Source organism: Gopherus flavomarginatus, chromosome 3 (genome assembly GCF_025201925.1).
Source record: "Gopherus flavomarginatus isolate rGopFla2 chromosome 3, rGopFla2.mat.asm, whole genome shotgun sequence".
Taxonomy (NCBI): Eukaryota; Metazoa; Chordata; order Testudines; family Testudinidae; genus Gopherus; species Gopherus flavomarginatus.
In genome coordinates, this window is record NC_066619.1 from 61,973,558 (window position 1) to 61,996,713 (window position 23,156).

The 23,156-nt window shown below is 46.7% G+C and overlaps 2 protein-coding genes across 11 annotated transcripts in view; one reads left to right on the forward strand and one right to left on the reverse strand.

Annotated features, from left to right (window-relative positions):
* Nucleotides 1–3,127: 3,127 nt before the first annotated feature.
* Nucleotides 3,128–4,616, reverse strand: GPR150 (G protein-coupled receptor 150). Its single transcript, XM_050943754.1, has one exon. The coding sequence runs from the start codon at nucleotides 4,409–4,411 to the stop codon at nucleotides 3,128–3,130; it is 1,284 nt and encodes a 427-aa protein (XP_050799711.1). The 5' UTR covers nucleotides 4,412–4,616.
* Nucleotides 4,617–18,225: 13,609 nt separating this feature from the next.
* RFESD (Rieske Fe-S domain containing) overlaps nucleotides 18,226–23,156 on the forward strand; it is a 29,871-nt gene continuing 24,940 nt past the window's right edge. For 5 of the 10 annotated variants that reach the window (XR_007773139.1, XR_007773137.1, XR_007773138.1 and 2 more), the window contains exons 1-4: nucleotides 18,231–19,128; nucleotides 19,674–19,837; nucleotides 19,937–19,971; nucleotides 20,829–21,633. Coding sequence is in view for 4 of the 10 variants with exons in the window: in XM_050943941.1 (XP_050799898.1) it covers nucleotides 19,660–19,837; nucleotides 19,937–19,971; nucleotides 20,829–21,098 (483 nt within the window). In the remaining 6 variants the exon portion in view is untranslated. Of the gene's footprint in view, nucleotides 19,129–19,656; nucleotides 19,838–19,936; nucleotides 19,972–20,828; nucleotides 21,634–23,156 lie in introns of those variants that run through there. The other 5 variants (XM_050943943.1, XM_050943942.1, XR_007773141.1 and 2 more) reach the window with 4 other exon arrangements.

Consider the following 23,156-nt stretch of genomic DNA (forward strand, 5'->3'; position numbering starts at 1 on the left):
CACAATTTGCCTGGTACTGAAGTTAGGCTTACTGGCCTGTAATTGCCAGTAAGGTGGCAGAATTTCAAGGCTCAGTCATGATTTCTGAAGTTGTGCTGAACATGATTTAATCCAACCTACCCTCATAGTTAAATGGTTTACACTTTAGAGCCCTGGTTCAACTTCACCGATAGTTAATACCTCTTTCCAACAGCAACTATGTTACCTAGTATAGACAACGCTTGCCCCACTGTGGTTCTGTAGAATCATTTTTAACAGTTGGGCTCCACCTACACAGTTTTCAAAATGTAATCACTTTTCTAGGGAGAACCATGTTTACATGTAATTTTCTAGGAAGGAGCTAATCCAGTTTGAAATGGCGCAGAGGAAACTTGTCTGGCAGGATCTATTATTATTACTATTACTATTTCCGCTCCTGGACCCTGTAACCCGCAGCCAAGGTCAGTACAGTCCCACTCTTTGCTGCTGTTTCCCTGGTCTTCTTACCCAGCTTCTCTCAGGCCATCTTCCCCACAACTACTGTGGATTGACCCTTCTTTCAGGGCTACGATCCCTGGCTTATTTTTCCCACCCCAGGTTTCCTCCCCACCACGTCTCTGTTCCTTGGAAATAACTACACCATCCCTTACTACAGCCCACTTCTGCTCTCAACTTCCTGACTTTCTGCTATCCAGCTTGCTCTTACCAAACTGATCAGTTAAGCCTAGTTCTTCCTTCCAGGAGGAGACAGGTAAAATAATTAGCCTCTCAGGCCCACATAAATCCTTTTAGGGCCTGTGTGAGGTTCACACACCATTACACACTATTTATGTGGTAGCAATACTGTGAAGCTTTAGGAGGGAAACAGACTAGACACAGCCTAAGCAAGTTAAAACTTGTGTTCAAAATTACCACCTTTTGACCCCAGCAGTATTGGAATGTGATTCTAAGGCCTCTCTACACTACATTTCCAATGAAATTATGAGAACCAGTAACTATGTAGCTCCCAGTTGTAGCATCAAGTCCAGTTATGGAATACTGTTCAGGTTCCATCTACAGGAATCAAGTTGTCACTAGGTTAAAGGACAACTCTTGTTATCCCTGGGTCTTAGAATTCTGTTGTAATTAGATGGAACCCACTACAGTTCTAAGATGTTAGTAGTGTTGATGTATATACCATGATGTATATTGTGCCATATGATACACAATTCACATTCAACTCAATAGTTTTACCTAGCTATCTGAAAACAGGATGTAGCCCTGTGTTTCACTTTATTTGTAGTGCCCAAAAGGGCATCTAGAAAATATTCAATTAGCTGCACGGGTATTAGCCAAATCCTAAACAATAGGAGGATGGAGCCAATTATCTCATTAAATGAGCTCTATATTACTGTTCCTTAGGCAGGCATATAAAAAAATTTTAGAAGACCTTTGGCTTCTGCAAGGTGTGTTTTGTACATGTAGATTTCCATTACACTCTGCCCACACAGCCCACTGACTCAGTCTTCAATGCCGATTAACACATTCAGCAGCTTATCCTACTGAGTCTAGCCAGACTGAAACAAAATGGAACCATTACTTTTAAACTGTTTCTTTAAACAAAATGTCACTTCATATACTCATTGATTTTATTTACAAATGGGTTACCACTAAGTCCACAGAGTGCAACAAAAAGATTCAGAAGGCTTTGTATAGGTTACAAATATAGAGCTATTCATATTTACAACATTCAGTCAGTTTGCATAGCAACAGCAGCCCTGCTGATTTTTGCACTCTTCTCCTGTTTAAAAAAACAAAAAAAAAAGACTGAAAACACAAAGGTCGATGCTATGGTTAAGGACATTAAAATTGTTATGGTGCAGAAGAACACGTCATAATACAGAGCCTTATCCTGGCTAGTTTTCAGGAGGCTTTCAGTTAAAGGCTTTCTGAAATTCCTTCCTGCCTATACGTATCTGCATATAATTGTAAAGTACTGGTGCTGGTTTGAAAACCCTAACTTTGAGCCCCACATCCCTAAGGAACAAGGAGGTGGCTAGTTCAGTTGTAATAAAAATATTATAGATGCAAAATACACAGTTCAGCTTCTATAAACCACATTACATCTAGTCATCACATGGCTACAAAGAGTGATGAAATGAGGCTTGCTCCCGCTGCTTGGCTAGGGAATTGAATTTCTGTCATCACAGGAACACAGAGATCAGTATCTTGGGAGTATTTTGAACATGTAAGGAGCCTCTCACCAGGGGAGTTAACTTTAAACCCCATCTTTGTCCTTATTCAAACTCTGGAAAAGAAAGAAAGGAAAGTTGAAGAGATGATTGAGAGGAACGGTATGGGAGAGAGACAGGAAGAAGTGGCAGAAATTAATGGGAAAAGTAATGGGAAGAGAAAAAGGTGTGTGCGGGAGTGATGGAGAGGTGCTGGTGAAGGACAGGCTGGGGTGATGACCTGGCACTGGGCCAAGGAGGATGTTAAACCACATCAAGTATCAGGGGGTAGTGGAGTTAGTCTGTATCCACAAAAACGACAAGGAGTCCGGTGGTACCTTAAAGACACTTCTTCAGATGTTCTTTTCACTCCATTCATCTGAAGAAGTGGGTTTTTTACCCACGAAAGCTTATGCCCAAATAAATCTGTTAGTCTTTAAGCAGGACCAGCGCTAGTATTTTTAGCACCCTAGGCACACGGCCATTTCGCCGTCCTGCGGCTCTGGTGAACCTGCCGCAGTCGTGCCTGCCGAGGGTCCCCTGGTCCGCGGCTCCGGTGGAGCTGCTGCAGTCGTGCCTGCAGGAGGTCCACTGGAGCCGCGGGAGCAGTGGACTGTCTGCAGAAATGCCTGCAGCAGCTCCACTGAGCCACAGGACCAGTGGACCCTCCGCAGGCATGACTGCGGCAGGTCAACCAGAGCCACCTGCCGTGCCCCCCCCCCCCCCCCCCCCCGGCAAAATGCTGCCCCCCAATAATCCTTGCGCCCTAGGCGATTGCCTAGGCTGCCTAAATGGAAGCGCCAGCCCTGTCTTTAAGGTGCCATCCGACTCCTTGTTGTTTTTAAATGATATTGTTCTCTGCCCTCGGTGGCCCGTTGCTTGCCCCTGCTGCAGTGGGTGCCGCTTGGGGGCCCTGTCCCCAGCCCGCGAAAGGCTGATTAGAAGCCGCTCTCACAGGCGCAGGTGTCCTCAGGCTCCCGGGGGCCTGAGCGGGGCGGCGGCGCTGGGGTGCAGAACGCGGCGCGCTGCGCTCCGGGGGGCGGCCCGTCCTTCGGGCGGTGTCTGTGCGGGGCGCGGTGGTTCGGGCGGCGGCGGGGCTGTCCCTCGGGGCCGGGGCAGCAGCAGGTCGGGCCGGGTCCCGCACTGCAGAGGCTCCTCTGCAGACGGCGCGCCCAGGGCCGGTGGCTCTGGAAGAGCAGATAGGCGTAGGGGTTCAGCGCGCTGTTGGTCACCGCCACGATGCCGAGCGCGGCCCGCGCCTCCCGCAGCCCCGCCGCGGCCTCCCCGCCGGGCCCGAAAGCCATGCTGAGCTCCAGCACGAAGCGGGGCAGGCGACAGAGCGCGAACAGGGCGATCAGCACCAGCGTCAGCTGCAGCGTCTTGACCCGAGCCCGGGGCATGGGACAGCTGGCGGCCGGCAGCCTCAGCAGCAGAGGCCGCGCGGCCGGCCGCCCCCGGCGGCGGCCACTGCCGCCTTCCTCCCGCCTGGCGGGCGCCTTCTCCTCCTGGGCGGCCCAGAGGGCGAGAAGGATGCGGCCGTAGGCCCAGCACAGCAGGCTGACGGGCGCCAAGAAGCCGGTGACGGCCCCGTACACGCCGTAGGCCTGGCCGTGCCAGCGCGGCAGCTGCTCGAAGATGCTGAGGCAGCGGCTGCCCCCGGGGCGGGAGGCGAGTCTGAAGACGAAGGCCTGGGGCAGGGCGAGCAGCAGCGCTAGCAGCCAGCCCAGCGCGGCCAAGGCCCGGGCAGGCAGCGGCGGGTCCGCCGGCCGCATCACCACGTGGTGCCGCTCCATGGCGATGAGCACCAGCACGTTGGACGAGGCCAGGAGGCCGGAGCCCTGCAGTAGCTTAAGCAGGCGGCAGGCGGCGTCCCCCTCTGGCCAGGCGGCCCCCAACAGCTCCGCTGCCAGATGCGAGAGCAGGGCCAGCCCGCAGCCATAGAGATCGGCCAGCGCCAGGTGGGCGATAAGGAAATCCATCTTCCGCCGCCGCCTGCCCCGGCCGCAGCAACCACAGCAGCAGAGGCGATGAAGCACCAGGCAATTGCCCAGCAGCCCGAGCAGCAGGATGGCGGTCGCGGAGATCACCCGCACCTGCCGGCTAATGGAAGACCAGCGCCGATCCCCGGGGGAGGAGGAGAGATTCAGGCTCCAGCCTGGCTGCAGGGCACTCGAGAGGTTGAGTACCGGAGAAAATCTGTCTAGGCTGAAAGGATCTTCCATGACTCCTCGCAGAGTCCCAGCAAATGGGCGGCTGGGGTCTTGTGCAGGGCAGTCCCGGGGTCTCAGCGGCCCAGTCCCTGCACGCCTCCCGGCTCGACTCTGCTCTGGGATACAAACTTTCTTGGGAAGCAAGAGAAAGGATAGCGCTACTGATGAATGCGCTTCCCGGCGGCATATATAGGGGCTTTGCCTGTCATCTGGCACACAGAGAGGGTGGGCTGTGCATACACACCGCAGCTAGCACGCCTATTATCTCCCCACCCAGCAACTATCTCCCCCCACTCCCCGAACCGAACAGCCAATTTCTCCCTACTTAGGAACGGCTTCCCCAACCAAGCAATTAGCTTCTCACCCCACCCTAACAAAGCAACGATAGTAACCCCAACAACACAGTATCCCCACCCCCAGATCCAAGCGCAACCATCTCCCCGCCGCATCCCTGTAGTTTAGCAACAATCTCAGTTCCCAACACCTGAACCAAGCAACAGTACACCGTTCCCTCCGATCCCATAATGAAACAGCTATGTCCCTCACAATACGCCCCCCGCCTCCATCTCTTCTCCAGCCCTTAACCAAAGTTTTTATTAACGTACCGGCGATGAACAGATCCGTGCGCAATCCAAAGTGCGCGCAATACACCTTCACGCTTTCGCTGCCCTACATCACCCAATGCCATTTCCACTTGAGGTCTGTGCTAAGGACTCTGCAGTAAGCGGAAAGGAATCTTGGACGGAGACAGCTCAGGCATCTGACCCGAGTCTTTTAAACTGCGGGGAAATTTCAAAAATCTTTCATACCATGCAAAATAAAAGGATTCTCAGTCCTGGGCTGTGTGTTGTTATTACACAGCCCTGAGCGCAGCGTAAACACGAGGAAGTGCTAAAGAAATCAGAAGTAAAGGGTAATGTGGCATCTTGTTTTAATCAAAACAAAATGACGCTAAAGCTGTTCAGGAATCCCATTTAACAAAAAGCAGCATGTTGAGCTTGCATTCTGTATGTAGTTAGTGTGGTTTCCTGATGAGATACTAATCATCACCACATTGTACTTCGATGGCAATGCTTTGTTCGGGCATCTTTCAAAATATTTTCTTTTTTTCCACAGTAGCTCCTCCCCGTGGTATGATATGAAATATTAACCTAGAAGAGTAGGAAATTGAAAGGTTTTATATAAATGAGCTATTACTCATGTGAACTGGTTTGTGTTTTGATTCAAAGAACAAATCTCTCCCTTACACCCAATCCCTTTTAATAAAATTTCCACCAGATGGCACTTGGCTACAAGGACGCCTCCATTCAACATAAGATAAAATGACTCAGAAAATGCTAAAGAAAGGAGCCAAGTTCTTCATAAACTATTGAGAACAAATGAAATAACACAATCAGTTTAAAATAAAGAGGGGAAATAACCTTCTTCCTTTTGACTCAAAGTGTTTACTTAATCTAATTGATTATACTTAGCCTTTTGAATCTCAGAGATTAATCTAATTGCATCCTACAGGAGCTGGGAAATTGTGGGTTTGGGATGGATGTCCACCCTTTGATAACTAGATACTGCCTTAGGAAATCACATCATTTTTTCACCATGTATTTAGATTTTCATTGTTGCCCCAATCCCATCTTCATGCTATTCACAGAGATAGGTGTACATATTTCATAGTCTGAAAAATAGACCTAAAGCTCTTCAAAGATAGAGACAGATAAATAACAGTTTGGGCCAAGCGAAAAAAGAAATGTCCTTTCAGTCATGAGATGGCATCCATTTTCTTTTCAAAGTACATGAAAAGTGAAACTCTTGAGTAAACAAGAATAGCACCACCATATTTGATCCAAATGTCTTCTATACTTACACTGCCCACATGAGTGATTCACTTTAACCTGATAGTCAAAGGACATAACAAAATATTGTAGCTATGCTGCAGATGAACACTGTAATCAAGGGTCCTAACGTATGTAGGCCATTGACTTCAAGGCCTGTTGAGGGCACTCCACTCATTGCCCACCTGGCCCCCAGTGAGAGAAAGCGTCGGGTAATTCAGTTGTACAGTACCCAACTAGGTGTCAGGTGCAAACTGCACTTGGAAATATGAACATATCTAAGACCATTCTGCAAAGAGCAGGAAGGGGTCTGAACTGGATGAGCATCCCAATGTGAGAAAATGCTGTGAATTATCAATCATGGGAAGATCCAACCTGTCCCAGTCAGAGAGAAAGTTGTCCACTTGCTTCCTCTCAGATAAAAAGAACAGGAATACTTGTGGCACCTTAGAGACTAACAAATTTATTTGAACATAAGCTTTCCTGGGCTACAGCCCACTTCATCGGATGCATAGAATGGAACATATCAGAAGAGTATATATATACATACATATATACAAATATATATACTCTTTTTATATGTTCCATTCACAAAAATGATTCACAAAACTCCTGACAAAGCCTGTTGTCACCTAGATAATTCACTGGGCGCCTACATTTTCAGTGTAAAAGTTCCCTAGGAACCTGTGTTCCTGCCTCTGGCTTGTGCACTGCTGCCTGACTCTAAGTGTCCACCTAATCCCTTGAGCAATCCATGAACTGTGGAATACAAGCAGATAAACACCATCTTGCATGTAGGGCCCAATCCACTAGGCATACTCAGAGGCACCTGCCTAGATTAGGGACCATTCAAAATCTGTCTGGAGGAAGAGGTGCCACCGCTGTGACCCACCTTATAACTTTCAGCACAGTGGTTAGAATGCTTAACTGGGATGTGGAGACCCAGTTTCCCCTTCTGCCTGAAAGGGAGCAAGAATTTGAAGAGGGGGTCTTCTACTCCTCAGGAGAGTACCCTAACCAATGAACTATAGGATATTCTGATGTGGGGATGCTACATATACAACTAAAGGCCACCAGGCATTCGCCCCTCCTGACCCACCACTGCACCTCCTCCTCCGGCCATTTTGTGTGGAGGCAGGTGTCTAACTCATTCTCACAAAAAACTATTTAGGAGCCTAAGCCACCTGACTCCAGGAGACAGGTTTCCATTCATGGATTGCTAAGCGGGGATAGGCACCTTCCTGCAGCCTGGATGTAGGTGTCTATCTCTGTGAAGGGAGAGGTGTGACAATCAGGGTCCAGATACCCCAAGGGGAGAAGAGGAGGTTTAAACTCTAAAAATGACCATTTAAGCCAAATGATTGCATACTGTATTATTGTACTGTAAGCAGAGTCAGGATAAGCTCTACACTGACATCTGGTGGAAAGAATTTCAGAGAGTGTATTTGCATAGGCACGCCCACCCTATCCCAGACTCCCAAGCTGTGGGACTGCTTGGTGACAAATTGCTCACCCTCAGTTGGGTGGTACTGGCTAGACATGGGACATGGGTTCCAAAACCCAGAGAATTGAGAGAGGTTGGGGACAGGTATTTGTGTCTGGTGGTGCAGTCTCCTTGTGGAGCCAGAAGCACCAGTTGCACCTCCTCCTCTCTCCACTGTGGAATGTCAGAGTTGATTTTTTTTATTCCTTTAAGAATTTAAATACAGGTTACTGAGCTGAAATCACTTTGGGCTAATGGTGCACTAGCACTGGGGCTCCCCTACTATGAGCTGGAATCACTAAGAGCTGAAAATCACTAAAAAGCTAAAATCACTGAGCTGAGAGCACTGAGTACGGTGCTAACTAGTGGGGAGCCCAAAGCTATACTGTGGAACAGAGCTGCTGGCGGAGTGGAGCCGTTTGTGGGGACGGCTGGAGCGGATCACGGGACAGCTGGTGGCAGCAGAGCGGCTGACAGAGCGGAGTAGCTGTGGGACGGGTGGACCGGCCCACAGAGCGAGCGGAGCTGAGCAGTTTGCAGAGAGAACTGGAGCAGCTCATGGAGCAGAGCAGCTGGTGGAGCGGAGCAGTTTCTGAGGACGGCTGGAGGAGCAGCGTGGAGCGGCTGGTAAAGCGGAGCAGTTCGTGGAGAAGGCGGAAGCAGAACCCACGGAGAGGCAGGGCAGTTGGCCCCGGACCACGTAAGGTGCCCCTTTCTATCCAGGCTGGGGGGAGGGACCTCTACAGATAAACTCTCGAACTCTGGGGTGGCATTGACCAGAGACTTTTGGGTTGTTGGACTTTGGGGTGATTGGACTTAAAACCCTAAAGGGAAAAAGGACAGTGCCAAACGTACTTGGAGGTGGGTTTTTGTTTATGGTTTGTGTTATAACCCTGTTTGTGGTGTTTCTCCAATGGGATGCTGCATTAATTCCTTCCTTTATTAAAAAGATTTTGCTACACTCAGACTCCGTGCTTGCGAGAGGGGAAGTATTGCCTCCTAGAGGCGCCCAGGGGGGTGTGGTATGTGAGTGTCCCAGGTCACTGGGTGGGGGCTCGAGCCGGTTATGCATTGTGTTACTGAAACGGAACCCCTGGATACTGAACCCGGCCCTTGTTGCTGCCAACTCAGAGGGGCAGAAGGGTTACAGTACTATAAACCAAGTGTATCAGGTAAGTCTTTTGTGAAACTTACAATGTTCTGAACTTAATGGTTATGAAATATTTATACAGACTGTGGTGGTAAATGTATGCATTTGTGTATATAGAAAACTGCTTATAATCAGTACTACACCTCACAGCAAGGCAGTGAGCAGTCAAGCAGGGAGGGGCACCACCAAAACCAGTTATTTACATAAACAGGGGCGGCTCCAGGTACCAGCATGCCAAGCGCGTACCTGGGGCGGCAAACCATGGGGGGCGCTCTGCCGGTTGCCGCGAAGGCGGCAGGCAGGTTGCATTCGGCAGCATGCCTGCAGAGGGTCTGCTGGTCCCACAGCTTCGGCAGACCTCCCGCAGACATGCCGCCAAATCCGCTGGACTGGGGACCTCCTGCAGGCAAGCCGCCGAAGCTGCCATAAGGGGCCTCCAGGAGATGTCCTACAATGCACACCATGACCACTCTGGTCACCATTTTGAACTCTGCTGCCCTGCAGCCAGGTACACAGGTGAATGCCCCTCTCCCTTTAAAGCCCTGGGAAGTTTTGAAATTGCTCTTCTTGTTTGTTCGACATGGAGAGCAACTGCCTAGCTGAGCATGCCGCCTCCACGCAGCAAACTCGCTTGTGCCTGGAGAACAAAGCGGGTAGTGACTCTCCTGGGTCTGTGGAGAGAGGAAGCTGTGCAGCTACAACTCCGCTCCAGCCACAGGAACTTTGATATCTAGGGACATGCTGTAGTGCCGCATAAAAATCAAGCAGCTTAGGCAGGTGTACCAGAAGGCCAGGGAGGCAAATGGCCGCTTTGGTACAGAGCTGCAGACATTCTTCTTCTACAGGGAGCTGCACTCCATCTCCACTGCTAAGAGCCCCTTGGATAATTCGGGAAGGCTGGAGTCACTGGCCGCCAGAGTGAACCTAGAGGATGCCATGCTGGACAAGCAAATGGAGGCAGAGGAGGATGGGGGACAGGCAATAGGGTGATCTGGTAGTGTAGCGAGCCAGAACCTCTTTTTGACTCCTGGATAATCTAGCCATTCCCAACAGTCCAGCATTGGCAAGCCTGATGCAGGGGAGAGAACCTCTGTACTCATTCTGCTTCAATAATGCAGGGAACCATCTGCTTATGTACTACTTTTTAAATCAGGCTACAAGAGGTAGTGAATAATCAACACAGGAACAGTTTCTAGCTGCTTCTCATCCCCTCTACTGCTAGGGAGAGGGGACCCCACAGAAAAGTTTGTTTATGCACACTGGCATGTCCCATGAATCCTCCATAGAAATCTCGAGGTTGATCTCCAATCCTCTGCTGAAGGTTTCTTGGGAGGGCTGCCTTGTTTCTGAAACTTTGCCACACCACTCAGTGATTCATTCAGCAGGCACCATAGTAGCACACAGGGCAGCAGTATACAGTCCCGCTCTGCAGCCACATGCATGCGGGAGCTGAACACTTGCAGCCTTGGTTAACCTCAGGAGTGAGATATCTGCTGCAGTCACCCCTGCCTGTGGAAAACAGTGCCAGTATTCAGTACAGTAGCCTATGCACTGGTACTGATACCCTCATGGCTACCCCACACCTTTGTCCCAACTCACCTCCGTCTGGGCTGTACTCACCATGGCTGGGACTACCACTGTGCTGTGTGAGCACCAATAGAAAGTGAGAAAGATGTGTCTGTTACTTGTTTGGGTCAAGGGCGTAAGTACACCAACAGTACACCTCTGTTATTGTTTCTTTAGCAGCTGCAGATGTGCCTTTGACTGTCCCACACAGCAGCAGAGTGCCTCACCCAGCTAAGGAAAAGAAACTGGAGAAGTAAGGAAGAAATGTTTAAGGAGGCGCTGCAGGCATCTGATGCTTCGAATTGTGAGCAGAGCGCATGGAGGGAGGCAATCAGTGACACATTGCGGAGGGATAGTCAGGATAGGAAACAGGCAGGAATAGATGATAACACTGCTCAGGAAGCAGACATACGTTGCGGTTCCTGTTGAACTTCAATATGAACACATCCATGCCTGCCTCCCTTTGCAGCCCATACAGAACTGCCTTCCTGCACCTTCCCACAACAGCTCCCTCCCCAATTCCTCCTTTCCTCTGGGGCCTCAGCAGCACAATGACAGCTGGACATACTGGCAAATGTGCTCTGGAAATTTCCTGTTCCTTCCCCTTTAAAGATACTTTTCCGTGTGTGTATGACGTTTATGTTACCAATCCATAAATATGTTTGCATGGGTATGGAATAAAACTGAATGTATGGAAAGTGAATGAATCTTTATTATTATCCAACATATGGTGATTACTGCTAACATTCAGAGGCAATACCAATAGGTGCATTTGTAGTGTTATATTAGCACACACAGAAACATGCCAGGGGAGGCATGAGCCATCTATGCCGATGGCCCATTTTTAAAATGCTCTTTCAAAGCCTCCCTGATCAGAATAGCTCCCCGCTGAGTCCCTTTCACAGCCCTGGTATCTGGCTCAAAAGCAGCAGACAGCTGCTCCACCTCCACACCTGGGGAAACTTCTCCTCCTTTGAGTCACATATATTATGAAGGACACAGCAAACAGCAATAACCATCAGAATATTTTCCTCACTGAGGTCTAACCTGCGGAGGAGACAGTGCCAGCGCCTCTTTAAGTGGTCAAAGGCACATTCAACAGTCATTCTGCGCCTGCTGAGCCTGTTGAAGTGCTCCTTGTTGCTGTCAAGGTGGCCAGTATACAACTTCACGAGCCTCCAGAGCAAGGGGTAGGCTGGGTCTTGCAGGATTACTGTTGGCATTTCCACATACCCAATGGTAATCCTCTGTTCTGGAAAGAAAGTCCCTGTGTGCAGCTTCGTTATGTTCATCAGGCACCTTCTTTGATCAGCCTGCATTGATGTCGGTGCAATGACCCTGATGATCCATTAGCGCTTGCATGCCATTGAAAAGTAGCCCTTTTTGTTGATGTACTCCATCTCAAGGTAGTCTGGAGCCAAAATGGGGATATGTTTACCCTCTATCACCCTACCGCAATTAGGGAATCCCACTGCTGCAAAACCATCCGTTATTTCACGCACATTGCCCAGAATGAAAGTCCTTTGTATCAGGAGGCAATTAATGGCTCTGCACACTTGCATCACTACAACCCCCACAGTGGATTTCCCCACTCCAAACTGATTCACAATTGATTGGTAGCAGTCTGGCGCTGCCAGCTTCCACACAGCGATCGCCACTTGCTTCACCACTGTTAGTGCAGCTATTATTTTGGTGTCTTTGCACTGGACAGTTGGGGCAAGCTCTGCATACAGTTTCAGGATCCAAAAGTTCTGCAGCCACTGCTTGTCATCCCATATCTGCATAACAATGTGATCCCACACTCAGAGCTTGTTTCTCAAGCCCAGGACTGATGGTCCACCATGTGCAGCTGCTCTGTGAATGCTAACAGCAATCTTGAATTGTTTCTGTCCATGACACAAAACAGGGCAGATACTGTGGCAGCATCATCATCAGAGTCACAGCTCATGAAATACCACAGTACAGGATCAGACGTGTTGTGTTCATAATGCTCATCACAACATGGGAGAGCAGTGCAGGATCCATGCTTTCTGACAGAGATGGTGGGCAGGCAGTTTACAGAGGCTGTTGAAAAGCAGTATAAAATATACTCAGAAGGTCATGGAATGATGGGATGGAGAAAGCTGCATCACAGGACACTGAGTCTGCTGCCATGAGGCATTGCAAACCCATCCCAGAATGCCCTGTGGCAGATAGTGGCCAGTTGCACAGTGGGATAGCTAACCACAGTGCACTGCTCTTTGTGTTGATGCAAGAGCTGTTCACATGGACACAAGGAGCATAGCTTGGACATGCACCAGCGGTTTAATTACAGTGGTGGTTGTACATCAACGTAACTTAAGCTGATTTAACTCTGTAGTGTAGACATGCTGTGAGAGAGAGAAAAAAAGGAAAAAGCCTGTTGAAAGCAGGCTTGGAACGGAAGTTTATCCAGAACTTGAGGGATAGTCTTGACTCTTGAGGTGGGAGGCTGTTCATGAATGCTGGATCCTTCCTTTAGCTAGGAATACTCTGGAAAACTGTTTTAAGGCAATAGATAACAACATAAGAATGGCCATACCGGGTCAGGTGAATAATCCATCTAGCCCAGTATCCTGTCTTTTGACAATGGCCTGTACTGGATACTTCAGAGGGAATGAACAGAGCAGGGCAATTTTGAGTGATTCATTTCATTGTCCAATCACAGTTTCGGGCAGTCAGAGGTTTATGGACACTCGAAGCATGGATTTGTGTCCTGTGACTATCTTGGCTAATAGCCTTTGATGGACCTATCCTCCATGAACTTATCTAGTTCTTTTTTTAACCCAGTCTTTTTAATCTCTCCTTGTAGGGGCATTCCATACCAGTAATCATTTTCATTGCCCTTTTCTGCACCTTTTCTAATGTATCTTTTCTGAGATGAGGTACCCAGAACTGCATGCAGCATTCAAGGTGTAGGCATACCATGGATTTATATACTAGCATTATAATATTTTATTTTTTATTATCTATTCCTTTCTTAATGGTTCCTAACATTTTGTTAGCTTTTTTGACTGCCACTGCACAGAGTGGATGCTTTCAGAGAAATATCCACAGTCACTGCAAGATCTCTTTCTTGAGTGGTAATAGCTAATTTAGACCTCATCACTTTGTATGGACAGCTGGGATTATGTTTTCCAATGTATATTATTTTGCACTTAGCAACATTGAATTTCATCTGCCATTTTCTTTCCCCATCACCCAGTTTGTGAGATCCTTTTGTAACTCTTCACAGTCAGCTTTGGACTTAACTATCTTGAGTAATTTTGTATTGTCCACAACCTTTCTACATCACCATTTACCCCTTTTTCCAGATCATTTATGAATATGTTGAAAAGCACCAATACAGATCCTTCGGAATGCCACTCTTTACCTCTCTCCATTGTGAAAACTGACCATTTATTCCTACCCTTTGTTTTCTTTGTATTAGACAAAGGATTTTATCTACCGTAGAAGCATAAAGTCTGAGGTTGCATCTTTATGTTTATTTCCTGTGTAACTTGTATAGGTTTGCTTTCCCTCACTATTTCATCTTCGAATCAGTGTTTTTTTTCTCTTAAATAAACTTTTTATTTTCTTCCAAAGCAGATCTCTGGTTTTCAGACTGTGTGGGCCAAAGTAAGTGATATCTATGGGGCTGGTTTCATGCTTCCAGGTGTGACAAACCAGAGGGGAATGGTCCAAATGTCTGGTAATGAGGAATTACGATGAATTTGGAGTAGGGTTACCATACGTTGATGGGGGTTTTCCTGGACATTTCCTCTTTTTTCATCTTTCACCCTCGGTCCGGATAGATTTTTCAAACAACAGGCAATGTCCGTGGGTTTTGCAGAACAATCATTGCAGCTCAGAAAGAGCCCCAACTGGGCTGCTTCCTGACTGGTCTCTCCCAGCATCCACAGCTGATTGGTCCATTCCCCTGCAGCCATAGCTGCTGGATCCCACCTATCCAGGCCCTGGCTCCTAGCCCTGGCTCCTAGCCCTGGGGAGGGGGTCCCACAGGGAGGCGCTGACTGATAGATGGCACTGCATCCTGGGCTTGAACCAGCTGCCCTGCCATCAGAACAGACACTGCCCCCCAACTCCAGTCCATATTCCCGCCACAGATACCCCTTCCAGTATCCCCCCAATACTCCTCCCAGTATATATATACCCCTCCAGCATTCCCAGGTACTCCCTAGTATACACCCCCCCAGAACCTGCCAAATACCCCCTCCAGCGCCCCAACTATATGCCCCCTCCAACTCCCCAGGTCCTCTGGCAATGTCCTCTTTTTGGGAACCTGAAATATGGTAACCCTAATCTGGGGAGACTCAGGACTGAAAGGCCTGTTGGTGTCACCTTGATTAGGGTAATGAGACTGGTGAGAGCCTAAGTGTGCTTGTGGGCTGGCTACCGGTGTCAAGAAATTGAACCATAACTGCACAGCACAACCTCTTACCAGTCCAGATAGTCCTCAAAATGTGACAAGAGGTGCTTAGCACATACACCTTGGCATCTCTGACTGGCTAGTTTAGGTGTCTCCCTGCCTAGCTTTTGTAGACAGCATTCTACAGCACCTATCTCTCCATTTCATCTTATAGGGAGCCTCGTCAGCTAACTCAGGCTTTGTGGATTGTGGTTTTGTTCCTGTGCTTTTCTGTGTTCCTAAAAGGTAAGCACCACAATGCTCTAAATTTCTTTATGGATCTGGGCCTATGTCCTTTAAGATTTTAGAATTAGATCTCATCCTCTAATTTTTATTCATAAATTGGAAGAGGAAAATAAACTTCCCTGTTTTTTCAGCTCCAAATTGATTTCTTAACTTTGAAGGAACTAGTCCTTCAAGTGAAATAGTTGACTAAATTGAAATTGAAGAGGCCATTGCTATCAAAAGTTGGTTTAATACTTCAGCAGACTCTAATTCCAGGTACTTAGCCAGTGACTTCCACCGTTTGGGGGTTTTAATTTCTTTAAAATGTCAGGGGCAAATAGATCCTACTTCATATTTTTTGTATTTAATTTAGATTATGTCAACAGATTATAATAACCTATGTTAAGGCATAAACTTGTCAATTATATATTTAACTTTAAATGGGTTTATTTTGAAAAAAAACCTGTATTCAATTTAAATTTTAAAAAATCATTTTTATTTTAAAAGTCCTCTATTTTTAATCTACATTGGTAACAAATGGGTTTGGGAAAGCTTTTCATTTTATTATTGTAGCTGCAGGTGAATCCAGTCATCATCATCATCATCAGCTATGAAAGTTTTAAGTCTAAAGCTGAATTTCTAGGCTGTTAGCAGTAGGTGGCTTTGTCCGTCTTTCTTAAAATAATGTGTTCCAAGCGCTTCGATGCTGCAAATAGTGATGCACGTGCTTTATGCAGGTGAATAGTCCCGAGGACTGAAACTTGTCATCATTGACTTCAGCCGCCCTATCTACAGAACCCAAGAGTTGACCCCGTACTGTCGGCATCTGTGAATTCAAATGAAATGGCCTGGTATTAAGGGGCTCACGTCTCCTACTGCCTGAACAAACATGGATAATGGCTCTTCCCCCCGGGCTTCTGGATGGCAGAAGTTTCCCCTCTGAATTTCTGCTCTTTCATCCCAAACGTTTTGGGAGCGAGCAGCGCCAGCAAAGGCTGCGCATACCGTGCTCCCCGCCCCACTGGCCCGACGCGACCATCATCTCCCTCTTGTGCCAGCCTCCATATTCCTCAGCGCGCACCACTGAGCCTCTCCGCCAGGGGGCAATGAGGCCTGGCTCCATCGCCGGGACTCCCTCGAGTCACGCGCAGGAGATGCGCTCGTCACGTGTCACATGGCGCTCAGGGCTCCAATAGCCTGGTAGGTCTCTTGTCACGTGTTTCTCCACAGCCCCCTCTTTCGTGGAAGCACTTCTCGCCGTGGGGTGCTAGCTCGGTCGCCGCTGCCGGACCCACCCATAAGTGCGCAGGGATTGGTTCTACCGGCGGAGAACGCTTGGCGCGAGCTCTGTTATGTGACCTATCAGAGTCGAGCGGGCGCGATGCTTGCCGGAAGTTGTAGTCTGTGCTTGAGCGCGGTGCCTGCCGGAAGTTGTAGTCTCCCCAACGGGGTGGGCCTTGAGGCCGGCTGCGGCGGCGCAGTGATGTCTCTTGGCCCGGCTGTGCGTGACGCACATTGGAAGGGGGGCTGTCTGCACGGCACTGACGGCTGAGATCCAGTGTGTGCAGAGGCGGCGTTGCCGTCATGATCTGTCGGCTCCTTCGGGGGTGCGCGTGACTGCTCCCACACCCCGGGTACAGAGCCCTGTTCGCTCTGCCAGCCGTTCCCTGCCGGGTCAGCGGCTGTTAAATATGGGGCTCGTGAGCCCTGTCGCGGCTGCGAATGTGGGCCGAGCCCGGCCGGGAACGGATGAAGCGGGCTCTCCCCGGCACCCTCTGGCCAGACCCAGAGCGCTCCCGCCCGCGCCCAGCCTGCTGCTCGCACTGAGCACGGGGCCCCGGGAGGATGTTGGGTTGATGGCGCAGCCTTGGCGCTCGCTCCCTGTTCCCTGCCGAGCCGGAGGCGCTTGGGCCACGCTCCCCTGGGCCTGGCAGGGCTGCACGGCAAGAGATGCAGGATGGAAACTGAAGGAGGGCGCGAGCCTGCCCGAGGAACGGCCAGAAAACTAGCGCGCCCAGAGCGCCATGTGAGCGGCTGGTGCAGGGGGAAGCTGGCTCCGCCACTCCTCTGTCCGTAGCACTTCAGCGGCGGGGGGTTACCTGGAAGCGGAGTGTTTGGAGGAGAGAGCTGCTGCTTCTGGCGGGGGCGAGGGAGCGCTCCAGCCGCATACCAGAGGCAGGCTGGAGTGGTTTTGATTAGGCTTCTGTCATGCGACGTGGAATCCCCCCTCTCTCAGGGATTCTGCCGCTCCCGGTGGGCAAGGAGCCTGCCTCCTCCTCCCCCATGTGTCAGCTCTGTCAGAGCCAGAATAGCCACTTCCAGCCAGTTCTTCCCATGCTCACTACCAGCTCCCCGCTGGCTCCAGCTGGGAGAGTGGCCATTAGCGGGCTGAAAAAAAGTCTAATTATAGCTTGCCCTTGGCAAGAGTGCCCTTGTCGCTCTCCCTCAGTGCTAGAAACCCTTTGCCTGCCACAGTGCTTCTTAACAGGCTTCCTTCAGACTTATACTCAGATTCAAATTGTCAGTCTCAAGGGCTGTCTCTGGCGGACCTGCCATTTGTTGGGGCAGTTTTGGTCCTGCAGTTAATTGTAAGAGCATATGCTATCATTTACACATCAGCCTGATTGTGCCTCAAAACGACATTTAATATTTAAATGTTAGCACTTGCCCCAACTATTAAATGTGGATACCAAAACATGCTAGCAAAATCAGAGGCTGAGCTGAAGCCTTTTTAACTTTTGAGTCAAATTTAGGTGCATGCCTACATTTAGGCAACCAAATGAATGTGGCCTGATTGTCAAAGGTGTTGAGCAGCTAAAACTCCCATCAATCTTGGTGGGAGTTTTGGGTACTGATCATCATCATGCAGAATCAAGTCACATATTTAGGCACTTCAATGAGGATGAAAGTGCCTAGTTGTCAGCACTGTATTTGAAAATTTTGGCCTGTGTTACTTGCTGAAGGTTACATATTAGAGATCAGGAGTTTACAGTTCCCAGTCTCATGATCAGAATATTTTGTATTATGCTTATTTACAAAGCAAGCTGTGAAAGAGAAGTGAGTAATTCTCAGGATAATGGGAACCGGAGTACTTGTGGTACCTTAGAGACTAACGAATTTATTTGAGCATAAGCTTTCGTGGGTAGCCCATGAAAGCTTATGCTCAAATAAATTTGTTAGTCTCTAAGGTGCCAGAAGTACTTCTGTTCTTTTTGTGGATACAGACTAACATGGCTGCTACTCTGAAACCTCTCAGGATAGTGTATTCCTGTGACTAATAATTACACCGGTACCCCAATATAACACTGTTCTTGGGAGCCAAAAAATCTTACTGCATTATAGGTGAAACTGTGTTATATCAAACTTGCTTTGATCCGCTAAAGCGCGCAGCCTGTCCCCCTGAAACACTGCTTTACCATGTCATATCGGGTCATGTTATATTGGGGTAAAGATGTACTATAAAATCTTAGCTAGAAATAGAAACATAGTATGAGCTGGAACAGAAATGGAGGGGACTGCCTGAAGGGGCTGTAGTGCTATTTGATTTATGCATAATCGGCTGGTAAGTAGCTTGGAAAGTACGATGGTGTTTACACCAGTCTGTAGGGGCTGTGACATAATTTTTTATTTAGAATTATTTGTTTGCCATGTGTGAATGGCCATAGGAATGTTATGAAAAAACTTCTAAATGCTGTTTTAAATGAATGTGACTCCAAGATTCCTTCTGGAGAAGGCAGCTATGAGATAATTATAAGGAGTAAAGAAGCAAACAACTCTAATCTGTTATCAGCCCAGCTGCAGCCTTCCTCTTATCAGTACTTGCAAAAGTTCACTTCAGCCATGCTATGTCTCATACAAAGCCTGCCTTTTTATGCTGTTCAGACTAGTTCCACTGTCTTTCAGAAAGCCTTTTTCATAAGAAGCACTTATCAGAGCTGATACATAGAGAACAGAGCAGGCCTGGATGTGATGGAGCTATAGAAGGGAACTGCACTCGTTACTTCGCAACTTCATTTTTTCATCCATGTCATGCTCTAGTGTGGATCTAAGGTACTGATGTGACATTGCTTTTATCCCCTTTAGAGTTTGATTCTGTCCCATTTTGGTTACTCCTTCCAGCCCCCTGCTCATTCTCTATACACGCAAAAACTTTTTTTTTTAAATTTGTTTCTCTTGCAGGTAAATTTTAACCCTTTTATTATTTTAAATCAGTGTATATCCCCAACCCTCACATTATCTAAAAAATAGTTTTAGCACACTTGCTTTTATTTATATGGAGTTTTTTTTGGAGATTGGCATAAATGAATGAAAAGAGGTTTAGAATCTAAGTCTTATTTTGCCCCTAACTGTAGTGTTGCTGTTACCCAAGATTTAAGTCTAGAAATGAACAGACTGGTTATCATTGTTATTAAGCAGGAATGTTTTATTAATATAGATATATTTTCACCAAAACTTTTGCGTATGATATTTTAGTTAAATAGTATCTTTGGATACCAAGTCATTTATAAAGTGTCCTTGTGTAGAAACCCTAAGCTTTAATTGTTTTATAAAGTGGCTTTTTAATACTTTTAACTAAAGGACATGGAATTGCACAGCTCAGTTGAAACACCTGATAAAGTGAAGGCTGATTCTCCTATATATGTTGGTAAAGAAGAAGACATAAAACAGTCCCAAAGAATAACAGCCAGTGTCCATGACAGAGAAGTTGTCGTTTTCTACCATGAAGGGAAATTTTATGCCATGGACCGTCGCTGTTACCGTAAGATTGTTTGCACTCATCATCTTGGTGTTTATGTAACAATTTTAAAGTAAGCTAGTGTGAGTTTTGACTCTAGTTCCATATTCCACTATGTTTCAGATGCAGGAGGTCCTTTACATCTTGGACAGATAGAGGTATGTAAACATTCTAAAAATAACACAATTACTCAAAATCTTTTTACATTTTAATCCCAATTTTACATTACTGTCTCACTTTGGGCTAAATAATGTTCTTAGTAACACTGCAATAACTCTACTGAAATCAATGGGGTTACTTTGGATTTAAACTGGTGTAGCTGAAAGCAAAAATTGGCCCTCTCTCTCTTTAATGGACCACTCTCTTCAACAGTCCTTACTTTTTCAATTTCCACAATGCCCCCAACTCCCTGGTGGCTTGAGGGACAGGAGGCCAAGTTCAGGTACTTTTGAAACAAATAGTTTAATATCATTTATTATTTGGCACTTACTAGATACTTACTTTATAAAACACTGACAGCATGCTTTGTGTTTCCACATCATAAAGAGATGTGGTGTCTGTCAAAATGTGAGTAAGTAAAAACATCTCCAGTCATACTGTTGAAAATAAAAATGGATATTTATTATCTGGAGTCAGAAAGAATCTCTGTCATCTATACACATACACATCCCATTATGATAAAGTATTGCCAGTTAGGGGAATTATGGGTTTTCCTCTGAATCTTAGGATCTTGGCCACTGTTGGAACCAGTAAAAGCAGCAAAGAATCCTGTGGCACCTTATAGACTAACAGACGTTTTGGAGCATGAGCTTTCGTGGGTGAATAGAACCAGGCTACACTACCTGGATCAGTAATCTGATTTGGTATTCCAGTCGCTAGTTTTAAAAACAGAACCTGCTGTTCTTAACACGGCAGTACAGGGTATTACAACTAGGCCACAAAGCTATGTGTTGGTGTAGAGATTTTTCATAGGGAAGAGTAAGATTTCAGTGGGTTGTCTTAATTTTTTTCCCAGGATATCAATGGACAGCCCTGCATTATTTGCCCTTGGCACAAGTATAAAATTACTTTGGCAACAGGAGAAGGCTTATATCAAGCAATAAACCCTACAGAACCATCAGCAACACCAAAATGGCGATCAAAAGGAATAAAGCAAAGAACTCACAAGGTTACTATAGACAATGGAAGTGTTTATGTGACTCCTTCGGACTTATCTATCAGCTGTGACTCTGATTACTATGCTGATAAATACAAAAAGACTGGAAGTTCTGATATGAAAAAATAATGTACATCCTGAACTTCAAAATCAGTGGCCATAATGCAAAATACCAGTGTCTGTGTAAAAGGCATTATCAGTATCACAGAACATGCAAATTTTTTCCTAGATATTAATATAAAGAAATACCAGTGTTAATCTTATTAAAGCATTAAGTAATATAGAAATGAGTAAGATCATAAACAAGTTCAAGACCCTCTCTGGAATGAATTAACATTGTGCCAGTGCAGTTTTATATTTGCCTTTAATAAAATACAAGTTTAATGTATGTACATTACCCTAGTTTGAAGTGTTAAATCTTCCATTACTAGAGTTAAAATCTTTTAATCTTTAGGAGGAGGAATATAATGCATTTAATTAGTTTATAAAAACCATCTTGAAATGTTAACTATCCATTGAGGGACAATTTTTTTAATACGTTGAAATTATTATAGTTCTAAACTACATAATGTAATTGGGAGATTTTTTTTAATGTTATTTGCAGGTCAGGAGAAAAAGCTGTTATTTTATCCTAACACACAGGACCAGAGTTTCATAAAATGAGGTACAAAGCACTTGTGTGTTGTAATGTCCTTTTGCATGGTCACTTTTGTGTGTGCAATTACCTCAGTTCTGTTCTAAATAAGTACTTGTATCTCCATCACGGTAGTGTCTCAGTGACATTACAATAGTCAGTTAACCAACATGACAAATGTCTATCACATGTGAATTCTGTCATCCTTTCCTCTGGAGGAAAATTGGGTGGGCATGTAGGATTTTAAAAATGTAAACACTTATCAGAAGGTATCTTGGACAAGGCAGTTCAGAGAAGTGTGTACCTAGTACTTGGATCAGAAAGTGGCAGTTTGTGATAGAGGCACTGGAGCAGTTCATTCCACAGTCTCAGACTAGTCCCTGAGAAAGCTGTGCCTCTTTGACAGATGAGCTTTACTCATATGGTAGAAAGTCCCATTATGCCTGAGGGCCAGAGTTGTCCAGCACAGTGCTTATCCCACAGCTTAAGGTGATTTTTCAGATACTTTGGGGTCAGGCCATTCAAGATAAGGACCAAGACCTTGAACTTGGTTCAATATTCTGGGTGAAGCTAGTGTAGAGAGTGGAGCACAGGGCTGATGTGCTTATGGTAGCCAGTGTTATTGAGATGTGCTGTAAAGTTTGGTACTAGTTGGAGTTTCCTAGGCATTGAAGGCTTCAGGCCCAGGTATATTGCATTATGGTGGTCCAGATAATTGCTGGTGAAGGTGTGAAAAACTGAGGGCAGGTCATTGTCTGTCTACCAGGATGGTACAGAATCTCATAGTCAACTGGATCAAGTAGAAAGCATTACTCATGTTTGTCCCTGCCTGCAGGTATATGGGATCTTGGGGAGCAATTACCACACAGGTGGGGTGCCAATTAATTTCTTTATTAAAGAAAAAAGGAAATGGTGGGAATTTAACAATGAAATGCGATGGGATGGGGTGTATAAGGTGTTTACAATAGACAATGATAAGGGGAGGGTTCTTATTGAACAGTGTAGGGAGTTTTAACAGTGGGGTACAGTAAGTGGGGTTCAGCACAATGGGATACAGTACAGTCAATAAGCAACTCAACTTTATATAGGAACAACTCTAGATACAGTGTGGAATGCAAAATAAAATGGTAGCTTCTATATAAAAATGGTATACAAAGTATATTAGAAAAATGGAGGCAACTAATAGGGTGTTATAACCACAAGTAAAATGTGAGTCACAGTGCAATAATACAATATGGGTGATAAGTAAAATTATGCAATGTAGAAAATTACTGACTTAATTTGTGAGGCTGTGATACCAAGAGTGTACCTAAAAGCTGGGTCAAGAAGCGGGAGGGGGGAGGGGAGGGAGTGAGTGAGTAGTGGTATCTGACAAGAGGAGAGTGCAGCTGCAAGCAGCGAGAGACTCTGAAGCCCAGAGTAGCAGTCTTCAGGAGCCTGCGGGCTGGAGGTACGGGAGACAAGAGCAGCTGGAGCGCACTTAAGGGGAGTCTGGGAGCAGTACGAGAGGAGGGCGCTGAACGTGTAAGCGATGGGAAGGCACGTGGAGAATG